This window comes from Emydura macquarii, unplaced genomic scaffold, assembly GCF_026122565.2.
Source record: "Emydura macquarii macquarii isolate MOO-44397 ecotype Brisbane River unplaced genomic scaffold, CSIRO-AGI_Emac_v2 contig_1253, whole genome shotgun sequence".
Lineage (NCBI taxonomy): Eukaryota > Metazoa > Chordata > Testudines > Chelidae > Emydura > Emydura macquarii.
The window spans coordinates 82,665,429-82,681,083 of NW_027131390.1; the positions used below are offsets into that span (position 1 = coordinate 82,665,429).

A 15,655-nucleotide genomic window follows, 5' to 3' on the forward strand; every position below is an offset into this window, starting at 1 on the left:
ATAATAGTATGCCTTCACATATATTCAAGTATCTACCTATACAATTATAACATTTCTATAACATTATCTTTAAGTAAAAATATAAGCTACTGTGGTACTGGCAATAAACATCAGCAAGAAAGTACTATATAACTAAAGAAACTAAATAATTCAAAATATCTAAGCACTACATCAAACAAGGAACCAGAATACCAACATACATGCTTACTTCTGGGTCCATTTTTGGAATTCTACAAGATCAAGTTTAAAATAGTTGTCAGTAGAATCCTAAAAATGTAACAAGACCAATAGTAGAGCTTAATGCAACAACATTCACAAAGAGGAATCAAGTACTGCATCTGTGGATCAAATTTATCCCTAAATTGGATGTTTAGTTATTCTATATTTCTCACAATGTATCTGCAGTATATACAACTAATATTTAAGTGTGAATAATTACAATCAAATTATTTAGATTTTTTTATATTGACTAAATTATTAATGCACAAATAAAATTCTAATGGATACGCTGCAATGTTAGCATGCATCTTCCAGTCAAATAACTTTGCTTCAATTGCCACAGAGCATCTGGTGAAGTAAATGACATTTCTATTTCCTTTCCAAAACGTACCTGTTACGAGCTCTCTTATTTCTGCATCAATAGATTTTCTTAACAATCTCAAAAGGGCAGGTATTCCACCAACATTCTTCATTGCTATTTTATTTTCATCAGTCAACTTTCCATAAACAAGATTTCTCAGTGCGCCACAAGCGTTCTTCTGAACTTCAAGGGCTCTGTGATCCAAAAGGTCAACCAGATGCTTGATTCCTCCTAACCTACATACCTAGAAAATAATACTCAATATTAGTTAAAATTAATAGTTAAATAAGTTTCATTCTGTGCAGAAAAAGAACAAAAATTATAAAGAAAATAAAAAATCTCTTTCTATTCCAAGAAGAAATGTTGCTGTACAAGGGGACTTATCAATTTTATTTTATTGCACAGCTCAGTGTTTACTGGCATTTCCATTATACACAACTGTTTTTAGACATTTATAGAGCAATCATTATTGAAATCTTTACATGCTGTTTGCAAATAAGAAACCATACCACAGTACTTCCCATATTTAAGAATACCTCTGTGAGGAATTCCAAGAGTACCACAGTAATACTAAAGAAGCAAAATTGTAGAGTTTAATACCACACCTTAAATGACATTAATATAATGTCATTTAAATGACGAGTTTTGGCATACAAAAGGTTTCTTCTTAGAAGCAAGATTTAGTTTATAAAAATGCATTAAACAAACAACTACCTAAAACAATAAAGTAGGAAAGCTTTTATACCTGTTAAAGAAAAACAAAAGGGAAAATTTAGGCTTAAATTTGGCTCAAAACAAGATCAATAGCATTGTTTACATAATAAATAATAAAATCCGATTAAAATAATCTTTAAAAAACCCTCAGTACTGTTTGGAACCCAAATATTGCAGCATTGTATTAAGCATGAGAACCAGAAAATGAAATCTACAAGGAGCAAAAAATGAAATTGCCTAGCCTATTTTCTGTTCCAGCTAAAATTAAAACAATAAGTGATAAAAAGTTAGATTTTTGTAATATTTAGATTTTAATAATCTAAGTTATTTATAGAAATGTACATAATTTCTTTTTAAAATATATTTTTAATCTTATGTTGCCTTAATAAAATTAATTTTATATATACATATTATATATATAATTTTATACATAAATATTATATTTCTACATATTTCAATATGCCTCATTTAAAAAGAAAAAAGAAGAAGAGGAAGAAGACAACAGGCCAAACTTTCAGTGCAGCACAGCTGCTCTGTGCCACACTACAAATTGAATTTGGATATAGAGTCTGTGTACATGATTTCATTAGGAGGATCACCTCAGTGATGGGAATTCTCTGGTTTCAGCATTGAAGTTCTTGCTGCCCAAATTACAGTGTACAGCTAGAGGTATAGGGATGGCCCCTTGGAATTGGTAGAGTTAGTGCATGCTAGTGCAGTCCTAAAACTGCTCTAATTTGTACCAGGGGACTGGCCCTGTGCCAGGAACAGAGATGCTTTTTGCCACCATAGCAACCTCTTCACCTTGTGAACTGCACTGTATGTAGTTTGGCCACACCCCATGATCTGGCTTGATTACTGCAAAACTAGTTACTGTCCACATGTGCTAAGCTTTTAAAGGAAAGGTTACTCACCTTGCAGTAACTGGAGTTCTTCAAGATGTATTGTCTGTATGTGTAGTGCACATCATGGTGTGCACGTCTTCCATGTGTCTGGGACTGGAGAATTCTTCGAGTGTCTGTTTGGTCCACGCAGGCATCCCCACTTCCCAAGGATATAAATGGGGCTGCTGGACCATCACCATCTCAGTTTCTTCTCCACCTCAAATCCCCACGATAAGATCAGAGGTAGCAGGGAAGGAAAATGGGCAGTGCACTACACACATAGGGACAACACATCTCAAGGAACTCCGGTTACTATAAAATGAGTAATCTCTTCTTCTACAAGTGCTTGTCCCTATGTCCAGTACACTTCATGTGATTCATAAGCAGCATCTTTCCAAAGGAGGCAGGTGCCCAGAGCCCCTTGTCACAGCAAAATGCAGGACTGATCTGCCCAGGGAGGCATCCAAGGCAGCCAGAACACAGTGCTTTGCAAAGGTGTGCACCAAGTACCAGGCTGCTGCTTTGTAGATGTCAATGATATTGATGTCCTTAAGGGAGGCTATCGAGGCCGCTTGGGCTCTTGTTGAGTGTGCTTCCATGGTGCCCTCAAGGAGGACCTTGTTCAGCTTCTAACGGAGTACTATGCAGCCTGAAATACACTTTGACAGCCTCTAAGCAGAAATAGTCTCTCACTTCACCTTCTCCACAAATGAGATCAAGTATCTAGGCAACTTCCTGAACAGCTTATTCCTCTGCAGGTAAAAGGCAAGGGCCCTACGCACATCCAAGGCATGCCACTTTGCCTTCTCCCTGCTGGTATGTAGCTTGGGGATAGAACACAAGTAAGTGGATGTGTTGGTTGATGTGAGAGTCTGACACCAGCTTAGGGACGAACCTAAAGGACACTTTGTCCCTGTGGAAGATTGTGTTTGTGTGTGGAGGGGGGAGGTGTGTGTGGGGGCGGGGGGGTTGTTTATGAGTGGGGAAAGGGATGACCACCACGATAGTTCCCTTACCCTTCTAGCTGATGTGTTTGCGACCAGAAAAGGTGCTGCAGAAAGCAGGATGCCAGAAACTCAAATGATGCTTGCCCTCAGAGTCAATATAACCAAGCTCAGGTCCCAGCTGGCAGAAGGTTTGTGACTGGAAGGAAGACTCTAAGCTTTTTAGGAACAAGGATATAACCAGATGTTAGAACATGGTGCAGTTATCCACCAGCAAGTAGAACGTGCTGATTGCTGCCAAGTGGACCTACAAAGAGATTTTAAGGATAACAGGCAGTTTAACACATCTGGCACCTCAGGAAATTCCCTATTGATCATATCTGGTAGAGAACTGCTTCCATTTTGTGTGTAGTACTTCCTGTTAGAGCTCTTTCTACTACTACTCAGGATGGGCTAAAGGTCTGCAGAACAAAACTTCCTGCACTTTTTGTCCATGCTGAAAGGAAACATGTCCATGGTCGCACAACCTCACTCTCAAAATAACTCATGCAGGGTCAGGCTATGAAGCTCCCACTCGTGCTCTCTGGAGAAGCATCTGCTGATGAAATTGTCCTGGGTGTTCTGAACCCCTGGCAGATGGACAGCAGTCAGGACAATCTGCAAGGGTATGAACAAAATACACAGGGTGATGACCTCTGCACAGAATTGCCAATACCTTGTGCTCCCCTGCTTACTGATTTCATAGACTGCTGTCATGTGGTCTGACAGCACCTGGACCCACTGGCCCCGAATGTTAAGGAGGAAGTGTTCACATGCCTCCTGAATCACCCTTAACTCCAGCACATTCATGTGAAGCAATGACTCCTGAGGTGACCACATCCCTTGGGCCACCTGACTCTCCATATGGGCTCCCCAACCTATTAGGGATATATCTGTGATCACTGTCTTTGTTGGTAGTTGGGAACTGAATAGAACCCTTCCCCCCTCCCACTCACATTTCCCCTGTCCTCCCCCTAATGAAGGGAGTCCATGACCCTTTGAGCACCCAAGACTACCATACTAAGGCTCTGACTGCCTGGGGTGTGCATTGTCATGCCTCCAGGCACCTGAGATAGAGCCTTATGAACGGGGTCATGTAAGTGTTTGTGGCCATATGACCCACCAGGTAGGCATGACTGCCTGGACATTCTGAAGCTCATTCTGTATGGACATTCGTATAGGCTGATGGTCTGAAAACGGCTATCTAGCAAGTATAAGTATGCCCTGGCCAACATCATGTCCAGCCAAACTTTGATGAACTCTATAATCTGTACAAATCCCTGGCAGACTTGTCTAGGTTCATCTGGAGATCCAGTGTCTTGAACAGACTCAGGAGCATAGGAACTGCCACCCAAACTTCCCGGCAAGGTTGTTTCTTGAGGCACCAATTGTCAAAGCAGGGGTACACTGCTGTCCCCCATGGACAAAGTTTGTTGCCATTACCAACAGTATTTTGGTGAATATTCTTGGTACCATTGAGAGTCCAAAGAAGAAGACGTGCTATTGGATGATGACAGACCTCAGAAATCTCCTGTGGGCCAGGAGAGAGTGTCTCCATGGAAATAGATATCCTTGAGATCAACAGCCATGAACCAATCTCAGGGATCTTGTGATAGGATGACTGAAGACAGGGTAACCATCCTGAACTTCAGGAGGGAGACAAACTTCTTCAGCTCCCTGAGGTCCAAGATAGGGCTCCATCCTCCTGTGTTTTTTGGAGAGGAAGAAATACCTCAAGTAGTACTCCTTTTCCTTTTTCTGCTGGGGGCATTGGCTCCTTCACCCCTCACTGCAGCAGGGACTCCACCTCTTGCAGAAGTACCTGTGTGAGGGGGTCCCCAAATGAGGACAGGAAAGGGGGGTTGAGGATGGACAAAAACTAGATGGCATATCCTGAGGAGACAACCTCTAGTATCCATCTATCCATCATGATTGTTCTCCAGGATACTGGAGATAGTGCCCCTCCAAATGGGTGGGAAAAACCCATGAGAAATCTAGATCTGTCAGGCTTGTTGGTGCATGGCTCTTGAGAATCCCATCAAATGTTGATTTGGGAGTCAGCATCGGAGGGGTGCAAAGAATGACTGCCCCGGAGCACTCTTTCTCTGCAACCACTAATGCTTGCAAGATGACTCATGCAGCCACTGATGGTAAAATGGCAGCACGGTGAGCCTCTTCCCAAACTGCAGCTTGCTGGATTCACATCTTGTTGCAAGCATGTAAATGTTAAACAAATGGAGCATTGCTTGGGAATCCTTCAGTGAATGGGGGGGGGGGGGGACTCATCCCTTCTCATGACAAACATTTTGTTGCACTCGAACAAAAGGTCCATTGTAGAAGAACAAACCTCCATCGCTGATTGTACCTCCTTTGGGCTACCTGATGAAGGGAGCCACAGTCAGCGCCTCATCATTACCACTGTAGCCATGGACCACACACCACAGTATCCGCCACATCCAGGGCCAGATCTGCTCACAAACTTTCCCTCATTGATTAGGGCCTGAAACTGCTCCTACTGTCCTAGGGTACTTTCTTTTTGGATTTGGTGAGCCTGTTATATACATGGTGATGTCGTATTTAACCATCAACACCTGGCAGTTTGAAATCCAGACCCAGAGGGAGATTGATGAGTGTTCTTTCTTCCCAAAGAGGTCTATTCTCATAGCCTCCTTCTCATTAGATGTAGACCTGGCCTGTCACTGTCTTCACCAGCAAGTTAGGGGCCAGGTCAGAGAAAATGTATTCTGATCAGTTAATGAGCACAAAACTCTTCTCTGCCCACTTGAACCTCACAGCTCTGGTGGCCAGCGTCTGCGAGTGTGTATTGGTTGATTCAAGGCGACCTCGTTAATTGGCAGTGCCACCCTACTTGGGCCAGTGCTGTGCAGAATGTCCAGCAGTCTATATGGAGCCTCCTGGATCTCTTCCAGGGGAATATGAAGGGTCTCCACCAGTTTTAACCAGGTTCTCGATGGCATCGGGTCATCTGGGCATGGTGGGGAAGCTGGCATGAGGACAAGGCTGCTGGTGCACTGTCCTGCTCAGGCTGGTCTTCCCTTTGTGAGTGTGGTCACTGCACCTAGGGAGGATGAAGGGATTCTTTCTCCCTGTGGGAACATTATACTTCTGGGGCTTCCAAGCCCACCTTGTATGTGTACACTAATGGATGGGTCTATCGATCTCCTGGGGCCCAATATTGCCATTGCAGAGCCTCATAGCTAATGGGGTAGGTACCCAACATGATGGATTCCAATACACATAGGGTGGGTAAATACCTCAGCCATGACTACTGTGACACCCTGGAGATCCCCGATGTCCTATCCAGGCTCAACCCTGCGGAGGGTATTCTTGGGAAGCAGTTCTAAGACAGGCCTCCCTGTTCCTGATATCCCTCCTCTAAGTCAGAGGATCCTGAGTCTTAGTCCAATAAGGGAGCTCTTGGTACTGGTGGAAGTCTGGCTCTACCCCATCTTGGTGAGAGAGTTGGCAACGGGTTTGCACGGAAGCTTGTACCAGCTGGCATCCCAATACCAGGCACATCCCAATATTGCACAGCAATGGAAACTCTGGTTCTGGGATGATCAGAAGTTTTTCCAGTTCTGAGTAGTGAGCAACAGCCACTTCTGTCTCCAATGACATGAGCACTGGTGCCAAGGGCACTGATCTGGAGGAGCTAAAGTGCTTTTCCGAGTACTGGTGGGCATCAGGGCTTTGCCCTTTGTCAATGTCCTGGACCAATCTTTGAAGCCACAGAAGGTACTAAGCTGGACCATGAGGTCTCCCCTGACTTGGAGCAGGGCAGGGATTCTGGTTCTTCCAGGAGGATTTAGACAGGGAACTTTCCTTATTGTCCTTATGAGAGTGTCTATGTCTCTTTTCTCCATTCTACCATCTCCCTGCTCACCTGCGTCTCTAGGAGTTGAAGGGTGAGAAGGGGGCAAAGGCCCAAGAATTGGCCAAAGCCATACTCCAAGGGGCACTTCTATCTTCCTCAGACCGATGTACGGGGGGTGTGTGTGTCTCCCCAGTCAGAGTCTGGATTCATCCTCATGGACTTATCCACAAGAACCATGTTGAAGCAGACATTTCTCATCTGCCTGGTCCTCCGCAGAAACAACTTAAAAATACTGAAACTGGAAGGGATATGGGCTTCCCCCAGGCGGTACAAACAGGGTTGAGATCATCATTCACTGGGAAAGGCTCTAGCAGTCCACACAGTTCTTGAAGCTGAAGTGTGTGTTTGGCATGCTCTCCTTGCTGCCGGAGAACACCACAGGGGGTGTGGGGTGTGTGAGCAGGGATCACTCCTGTACACAGGGGGAATCCCAATGAGAGCACTGCACTCCAAAATATACTAAGCTAAGCTCCAGCTTCAGACCACAAGCAGTGAGAAGGAACTGAGATGGTGGCAGTTGGGCAGTGCCCTTTATATCCTCAGTGCACAGCACAAGGAGAGCAGGGGTGCATGTGTGGATCAAACAGATACTGCTAGGAAGAATTCTGCAGAACTGAGTGCATGGAGCATATGAGCTACCTGAAATGTATTACTTATGAAGTGCACACATAGGGACAAACACTCAAAGAATAACTGAAAATTTAATGAAACATTTTAGGGTGTCAATTTATCCCAAGAGAATAACACAATTCTGAATGATACAGAGTATCAGGATTTAGCAAAAACTATCAAATGGAAATTTTTAAGATGGAACCTTGTATGTCAAATTATCTATGGATGGCGCTTAGATAGCAAGATGATAGGTGTCTTTATATATATCTAAAATAAGCAGAAAAGATTCAGAAGGAATTTTGAAATGCAAAATCATCAGTAATATAATTCAAATTTTGTACCTGATCAGATCTTCTTAAGTAGAAAAAAAAAAAGAACGTTTGGTGAATTTGGACTTTTTATTCATCTGTTTAACAAAGAAGTATTTTCTTTTAAATAAAACCCTAAAGTTAATCCTTACTGTGGTCAAGTTTACTATTGTTGGGGTTACATTGCAATTGATAGACTGGTATACACGTTTGTACTTCCACAACACAATGTAGAGTTACATACACATAGTGCTATAGTGTGCAGTGTATCACACTTACATAAACCAACACTATTACGAAACTGAAAAAACAGTGGTGAGGTAATAATCTATTATATGAAACCATTACTATGTCAACAATCTCTAACACTGTACCTAAATACACAAGAGTTTGAATCAATGCTTACAGATATGTATATTAGGGCCATCAATTAATCTCAGTTAACACCTGCGATCAACTAAAACAAAATTATCATGTTAATTCTTTTAATGATGTTAATCGCTATCTGGGCAGGATCAGGCTCAGTAACCCAATCCACCTCCAGTGGGCAGGAAAAGGAGAGGAGAGTAGAGGAGAGATGAGAAAGTGGCTCCCATCCCAGCTCTGGTGAGAGGTAGGGATCCTGACCCCACTGTACCCCATTGCCCCCAGCTGGCCCCTCACTCTGGGGACCGACCCCCCCATATCCCCCACCGTGCCATGCCCTATTGCCTGCGACTGGCCCCTTGCTCCAGGAACTGCCTTGGGTCCCATTGCTCCCGACCAGCCCCTTGCTCTGGGCAATGTCCCCCCCACTCCATGTCATACCTCATTGCTCCTGGTTGGCCTCTCGCTCTGAGGAGTACCCCACTGAGAATAGGAGCTTGGAGAGCCCAGCTTCCCTCACCAGCCTCTCCTCCCGTCACATGCCAAGCCCTGAGGTAATATCCACCCTCCCTTGCAAACGAGGGCTCACTGAACTGAAGGGAGCCCACCTAGCTCAGTAAAAGGAGGTGAGCTTAGTACCAGAAACCACCTTTCCAGAAGCAGCAGCAAGACACGTCCTTTACCCTCCTTCTGCACCAGCCATTGCAATATTTAAATAAATGGTATCCTATTATTGTTTAACAGTGTGATTAAAACTGCAATTAATTGTGATTAATTGTTTTAATTGCACAATTAATTGTGAATTATTTTTAATTGCTTGAAAGCCCTAATTTACATGATAAGATTCCTGTTGCAGAGACCTTGTCTAGTCTAAATTCTGTACTGCACCAAGCATACTGTCAATACTCAAATTATCTATTTATTTGGTATCCATTATAAGTCTTTTTTGCTCCTTTTGATGTAAAATGCAACAGTATAAACATTATAGTTTTAACTCCACTCGACTAATACAAGAACAAGAACATTTAGAGCAAAGATTGTCTTTTTTCATACTTAAATCTCCCTATTATGCCTCCAACAATATAGTTCATGTAGTAACAAAACATCATCCACACACGAGACCTCAATGACATCTAAACACATCAAAGTGAGTTAAGAAAAGAGTGATAGTTTTGTGTCCATTTTCATGCCTTAGTCATAATTTGATTGAATGCAATTTTGGATGTTTAATATAAAATGAAATCTGATTCAGAAATCCATTCACAAGACATTTTCACTGAACAACCATCCATCTATTCAAAGAACTATTCTAAACAAAACTATAACAACTGTCATTAATACAAACAGGCACTTCCTTTTCTAAATGAGAATAAAAAAAAATCAAAAGAACTCTCATAAAATGACAGTTCATGAAATGATGTACCAGTAATTTTAGTATTCAAGAAAAAATGAAACTTGTTGATAGATGTTCTTTAAACATGTTCACTGCTTATTCATTCTGTTTAGTTTCATATGTAATTTATGTGATAAAGACTGGCTCCTTGTAGATAAGCAACTTGCATACCTTCATATGTTTCAGCAATACAAGCATTTTAGTTCATTTTGCAAGACTTTTAATACCCTTGGTATTCTAGTAAATTAATCTGATCCTTAACATAGTAATAAAATAATTAAACTAAATAATGGAAAATTCAAAGTTAAAGCAGCTGTAGATAAGACTTTACTGATCTGGGTGGTAGAGTAATTATGGCCCTCTCCAATCAAAAATAGCCTCTTGGCTGTTTATCTCTGATTTGAAGAGGGCATTCTCTTCATTAATAGCTCCTTCCAATGAGTCACAGTCTCTATCAAGCTACCTCAAATTAAGTAAATCTCCATCCAGCATCCTAATTTAGGGACAATTCCTTCTTTGGCTGACATTAAATCAGCTGTCAGGGCAGAATTGTTGAAGGCCCCACTGAAGCAGTCTCTTTGGAAAGATCGAAAAACACTCCTCTCCCTGCTGGAGGCCTTCCCCAGGAAGTTATTCCAGTTATAGTGTTACAGAAATTCCTACAGGCTGCGTGGTCCCAGTGGAGACAGAAGGAAAAGGAATGATTCCTAGTGAAACAGGAATCCAACACAATACAGATGCATTCAGCGACACATTTACTTAAACGTGATGTAACAGGTGCAAGGGACTGTGCCATTTTATTTGCATGTGGGGGCAAAGGATTCCAATGCCAGAAGGAACCATTGTGATCATCTAGTCTGACTGCTTACATAACACAGGGCATAGAACTTCTCCAAAATAATTCCTAGAGCAGATTGCTTGGAAAAATATCCAATCTTGATTAAAAATGCTCAGTGATGGAGAACTCATCACAATCCTTGGTAAATTGTTCCTATGGTTAATTACTCTCACATTAAAACAATGAATGCCCTATTCCTAGCCTCATTTCCAGCATTATGAATGTCTTATAAAGAAGTCAATATGTCTATTTGTTAGTAAGATTTGAAGTATTTTAATGGTCTTTTTATGTTAGAAAAGGTGCATCGGAACAACAATTAAGGAAAAGTTTAAATAAATGTAAACAATGAAGAACATTAAAAAGGAACTGTAATAAGACTGGTGTCTTTCAACCTTTAGGTTTGGGGCAACTCCTCCTGTAAATCAGGTACCAAAAGAAAATCCAGTCTCCACTTCCTTCAATCCAGCTCAGACAGGAGCACACGAAGACAGTCTCTTCAGAATGGTCTGGATGAGAACAGCTCCTCTAGGCAGCATGGAGGCAAGTTCTACAGCTCTTCTGTGTCTCTGTTCTCTTCCCTTATTCTAGGAAGTCACTAGCTCTTTCCAAGTAGGAAAGAAACAGAACTTGTTTCTCCCCAAAATACCCCCCACACCTCTAGAAACCTCAGATGTTATGGTTTCCCTATTTGGGAGACATAGCTATCAGCTCAATATCTCAGTAGCTTAATAGATCAAAAGTATTAGTTCCTATACTTCCCCTGCTCTCACCACCATAGGCACAATTCCGTTTTACTTACAAGAAATTAAGTGAAAAAGATCATCCTGCTCATACACAGAACAGTAGTATACCTGGAGGAAATAGTATAGAACACAGAAAATCAAACTAAGATAGGGATGTCAGGTGCTGTCTTTTACTCCAGCTTACAAGAATAGGAATTTACAAGCCTCTAAGTGAAATCAATTGCTATTCAGGAAGAGCAGCATTTTGTGACCTCATACAGTATGATAAATACTGCTGCTTCTTGTAATTTTCAGTACTCTTTGGACAGTCTCCTTTGAGGTGGATAGTGCTCTCAACTCCTCAAGTTAGCACATCACAGGAGGCTCTGAGCAACTTTCATGCTTTGGATTTTTCTCTCTACTGACAGGTACAAGAAAAATAAAGTGTCTTCATCAAACATCTTCCTGACTGAGTATTTTCTCCATATACGTCAGTTGCTTGCTAGTATTTAAGTGTACATTTTTGGTAGTCCTGGGTTCTGTTTCCAGGCTTTGCCGCAGACTTGCTTAGGTGACCCTGGGGTAAGTCACTTAATTTATCAGTTTCTCTAATAATTTTAATGACTATAAAGACATCATGAGCTTATTGGATGAAAAGCGCTATATAAATTAACAAACAAACCACATACAGCAACAGCTAAGACTTCATCAGGACCCATCCCATCCATCCCAAATCCTTGAAAACATGAAAATGTCTTCCGCATTCATCGCCACCTACTCATTGTCTATGACACTGTTGATAACACAATCCAAATTGCTCTGCCAAATAAAACCTTGATGGTGACCTCACGTTCTCCCATATCAACAGATCAACACATCTGACTGTCACATAGCCCATTCATTTGGAAAGTTATTCTGCTTTTACATTGCTGTGGGTGGCATTAAGGGTTTTCCATGACAGAGTGAGTTGGATGAAGTGCGGTATCTATTGCTTTCTAGTATGTGTTGGAGAGGGAGGTGAATGCTTCATGGAGTGTGGAGAGTGCATTAGCAATTATTTTTGAGACAACATGAAGGTGGCAAGGAATGTAGGGGACATTTAGGTTATTTCTACACTTTCAAGAATTTGAATAGGTAGGCTGGGTCCTAGTGCAACCCTGACTTTGACTAAACATATTTCCCTATTCCATCAAGCACCACAAACTAAAACCCTCCATGAGGCACTGCACCATCACACTCAAATGCAGTTTAAGGTTGAAAGGACTCAAAATGAAACATTTTGGGTCAGTTCAACAAAAAAAATATTTCTATTCTGAGTTGATCCAGCTCCCCCCCCCCTCGCACTCCCCCCACTTTTGGGGGGCTTAAAAACAAAATTTTTAATTAAATTAATCTGGAAAACTGAATTTTTGTGGAAATTGTATTTTGTGTCAATAAATAATTCTGATGTAAAATTAATAACCAGCTCTTGTCAAGAATGCCACATCATTTTTAGCGATAACATAGTCTGTCGGCTGCAGAGAACTTCTGTGCGTGAATTTATGTCATCATTTACTTCCTGAAAGATAGACTCAAACTCAGACTTTAAGGCCAGAAGGAACCATCATAATAGTCTAGTCTGACCTCCTGCACATTGCAGGCCACAGAACCTCGCCCACTCACCCGTAGAATAGACCCATAACCTCTGGCTAAGTTAGTGAAGTCCTGATTTAAAGACTTCAGGTCCAGAGAATCCATCATTTACTTTAGTTTAAACCTGCAAGTGACTCGTGCCCCGCCTCATGCTGCAGAGGAAGGCAAAAACCCCTCGGTCTCTGCCAATCTGATCTAGGGAAAATTCCTTCTCAACCCCAAATATGACGATCAGTTAGACCCTAAACATGTGAGCAAGTCCCACCAGCCAGAAACTTGGGAAAGAATTCTCTGTAGTAACTCAGAGCCCTCCCCATCTAGTGTCCCTCACCAGCCATTGGAGATATTTGCTACTAGCTGTCGCAGATCTCATTGTAGGCAATCATGCCATACACTCCCTAAACTTATCAAGATCAGTCTTGGAGCCAGATAGGTTTTTTGTCCCCACTGCTCCCCTTGGAAGGCTGTTCCAGAACTTCACTCCCCTGATGGCTAGAAACCTTCGTCTAATTTCAAGCCTAAACTTATTGATGACCAGTTTATATCCATTTGTCTTTGTGTCCACATTGGCGCTTAACTTATATAACTCCTCCCCCCCAATATTTAGACCTGTGATGTATTTATAGAGAGCAATTATATCTCCCCGAAGCCTTCTTCTGGTTATGCTAAACAAGCCAAGCTCTGAGTTTCCTCTCATAAAGTAAGTTCTCCATTCCTCTGATCATCCTAGCAGCCCTTCTCTGCACCTGTTCCAATTTGAATTCATCTTTCTTAAACATGGGAGACCAAAATTGCACACACTATTCCAGATGAGGTCTCATCAATGCCTTGTATAATGGTACTAACACTTCCCTGTCTCTACTGGAAATACCTCGTCAGATGCATCCTTGGACTACATTAGCCTTTTTCACAGCCTCAATGCATTGGTGGCTCATAGTCATCCAATAAACCTAGGTCTTTCTCCTCCTCTGTTGCTTCCAACTTGTACGTCCTCATAGCAAAAACTCTTGTTGTTAGTTCCTAAGTGCAAGACTTGCACTTTATACTACTAAATTCCATCCCATTTCTATTACTCCAATTTTCAAGGTTATCCAGATCTTCTTGTATGATATTCCTGTCCCCCTCCGTATTAGCAATACTTTGTGTCATCTGCAAATTTTATTAGCACAGTACCCACTTTTTGTACCACAGACATTAATAAAAATGTTAAATAAGATAGGTCCCAAGACCGATTCTTGAGGAACTCCACTAGTAACCTCCCTCCAACCTGACAGTTCACCTTTTAGTAAGGCCCATTGTAGTCTCCCTTTTAACTGGTTCCTTATCCACCTTCAAATTCTCATATTAATCCCCATTTTCTCCAATTTAATTAATAAATTTCCCATGTGGAACTATATCAAATGACTTTCAGAAATCCAGGTAGATTAGACCTACCACATTTCTTTTGAGAAGATAACCAATTTTCTTTAGACAAAGAGGGAGATCAGGTTAGTCTGGCACAATTTACCTTTCATAAAATCATATTGTATTTTACCCCACTTACCATTTACCTCTATGCCCTTAATTTTTCTCTTTCTTAAAAATAGGTACTATATCAGCAATTCTCCAGCCATAGGATACAACCCCCCAGTTTACAGATTCATTAAATATCCTTGCTATTGGGCTTGCTATTTCATGTTTTAGTTCCTTTAATATTCTTGGATGGAGATTATCTGGGCCGCCAATTTAATCCCATGTTAGAATGTTAGATGTTAGAATTTGACTTCCACCTCAGATGTGCTAATTTCTACATTCCCATCCTCATTCCATTAGCCACCCTGCCATTATCCCTAACCTCCTCATTATCCTTATTAAAAACTGAAGCAAAGTATTTGCTTAGGTGTTGGACTATGCCTAGATCATTTTTAATTTCCAACTCATTCTCAGTATTTAGCAGTCCCATTTCTTCTTTCCTTGTTTTCTTTTTACTGATATGGCTATAGAATCTTTTACTATTGATTTTAAATCTCCTTTGCAAGGTCCAACTCTGCTTGGCTTTTGGCAGTTCTCACTTTTTCCCCTACCCTTCCATTTAGCTTAATCAGAATTAGCTCATGATCACTCGAATCAAGGTTGTCTCCTACAACCCACTCTTCTATGAGGTCCTCATTACTCACCAATACCAAATCTAAAATGGCATCACCTCTTGCTGGTTCAGCAACTATTTGGTGAAGAAATCTGTCAGATATCACATCCAGGAAAATCTGAGCCCTACTTGTCCTCCAATCTATATCTGGGGCTCCAGCTCCCAGCACAGGGCACATGCACATGACTCTCAGTGAAATACAATACGGACCAACAATTGAAGAATATCTGGTTTCACTTCCTGCATCAGTAGTTCTAGTTCCTTCATTTTGTTACCCAGGCTCCTTTCATTGGTATACAAAATCGTAGCTGTTTCAGCTTGGCTCTGCCCAGATTCTGGGACAGTCATTCTACTGCCAGTATCACTTACCTGACTGTTAGTTTCATTGGTATCATCACTATCTTTTATCTTGATCTCCATTCTCCTATCCACTGCTGTTCCTTTTTCCATTGTTGTATTCCCTCTTTCTTGATTTTCCTCCTGGTTAGTATTAGACTCAGACGCAGAGATTACATGAGCATCTCCCAACCATCTGCCCTGAATTCCTAATTTAAAGCTCTTTTAATCAGTTGTGCCAATCTCAGAAGTCTATTTCCCTCCCTA

At 41.5% G+C, this 15,655-nt stretch overlaps 1 protein-coding gene across 1 annotated transcript in view; it reads right to left on the bottom strand.

The window, feature by feature from the left end:
* Positions 1-15,655, bottom strand: part of PKP4 (plakophilin 4) — a 244,646-nt gene that overhangs the window by 72,254 nt on the left and 156,737 nt on the right. The window contains 1 exon segment of the mRNA XM_067549418.1: positions 611-824. Within this exon segment, the coding sequence (XP_067405519.1) occupies positions 611-824 (214 nt within the window).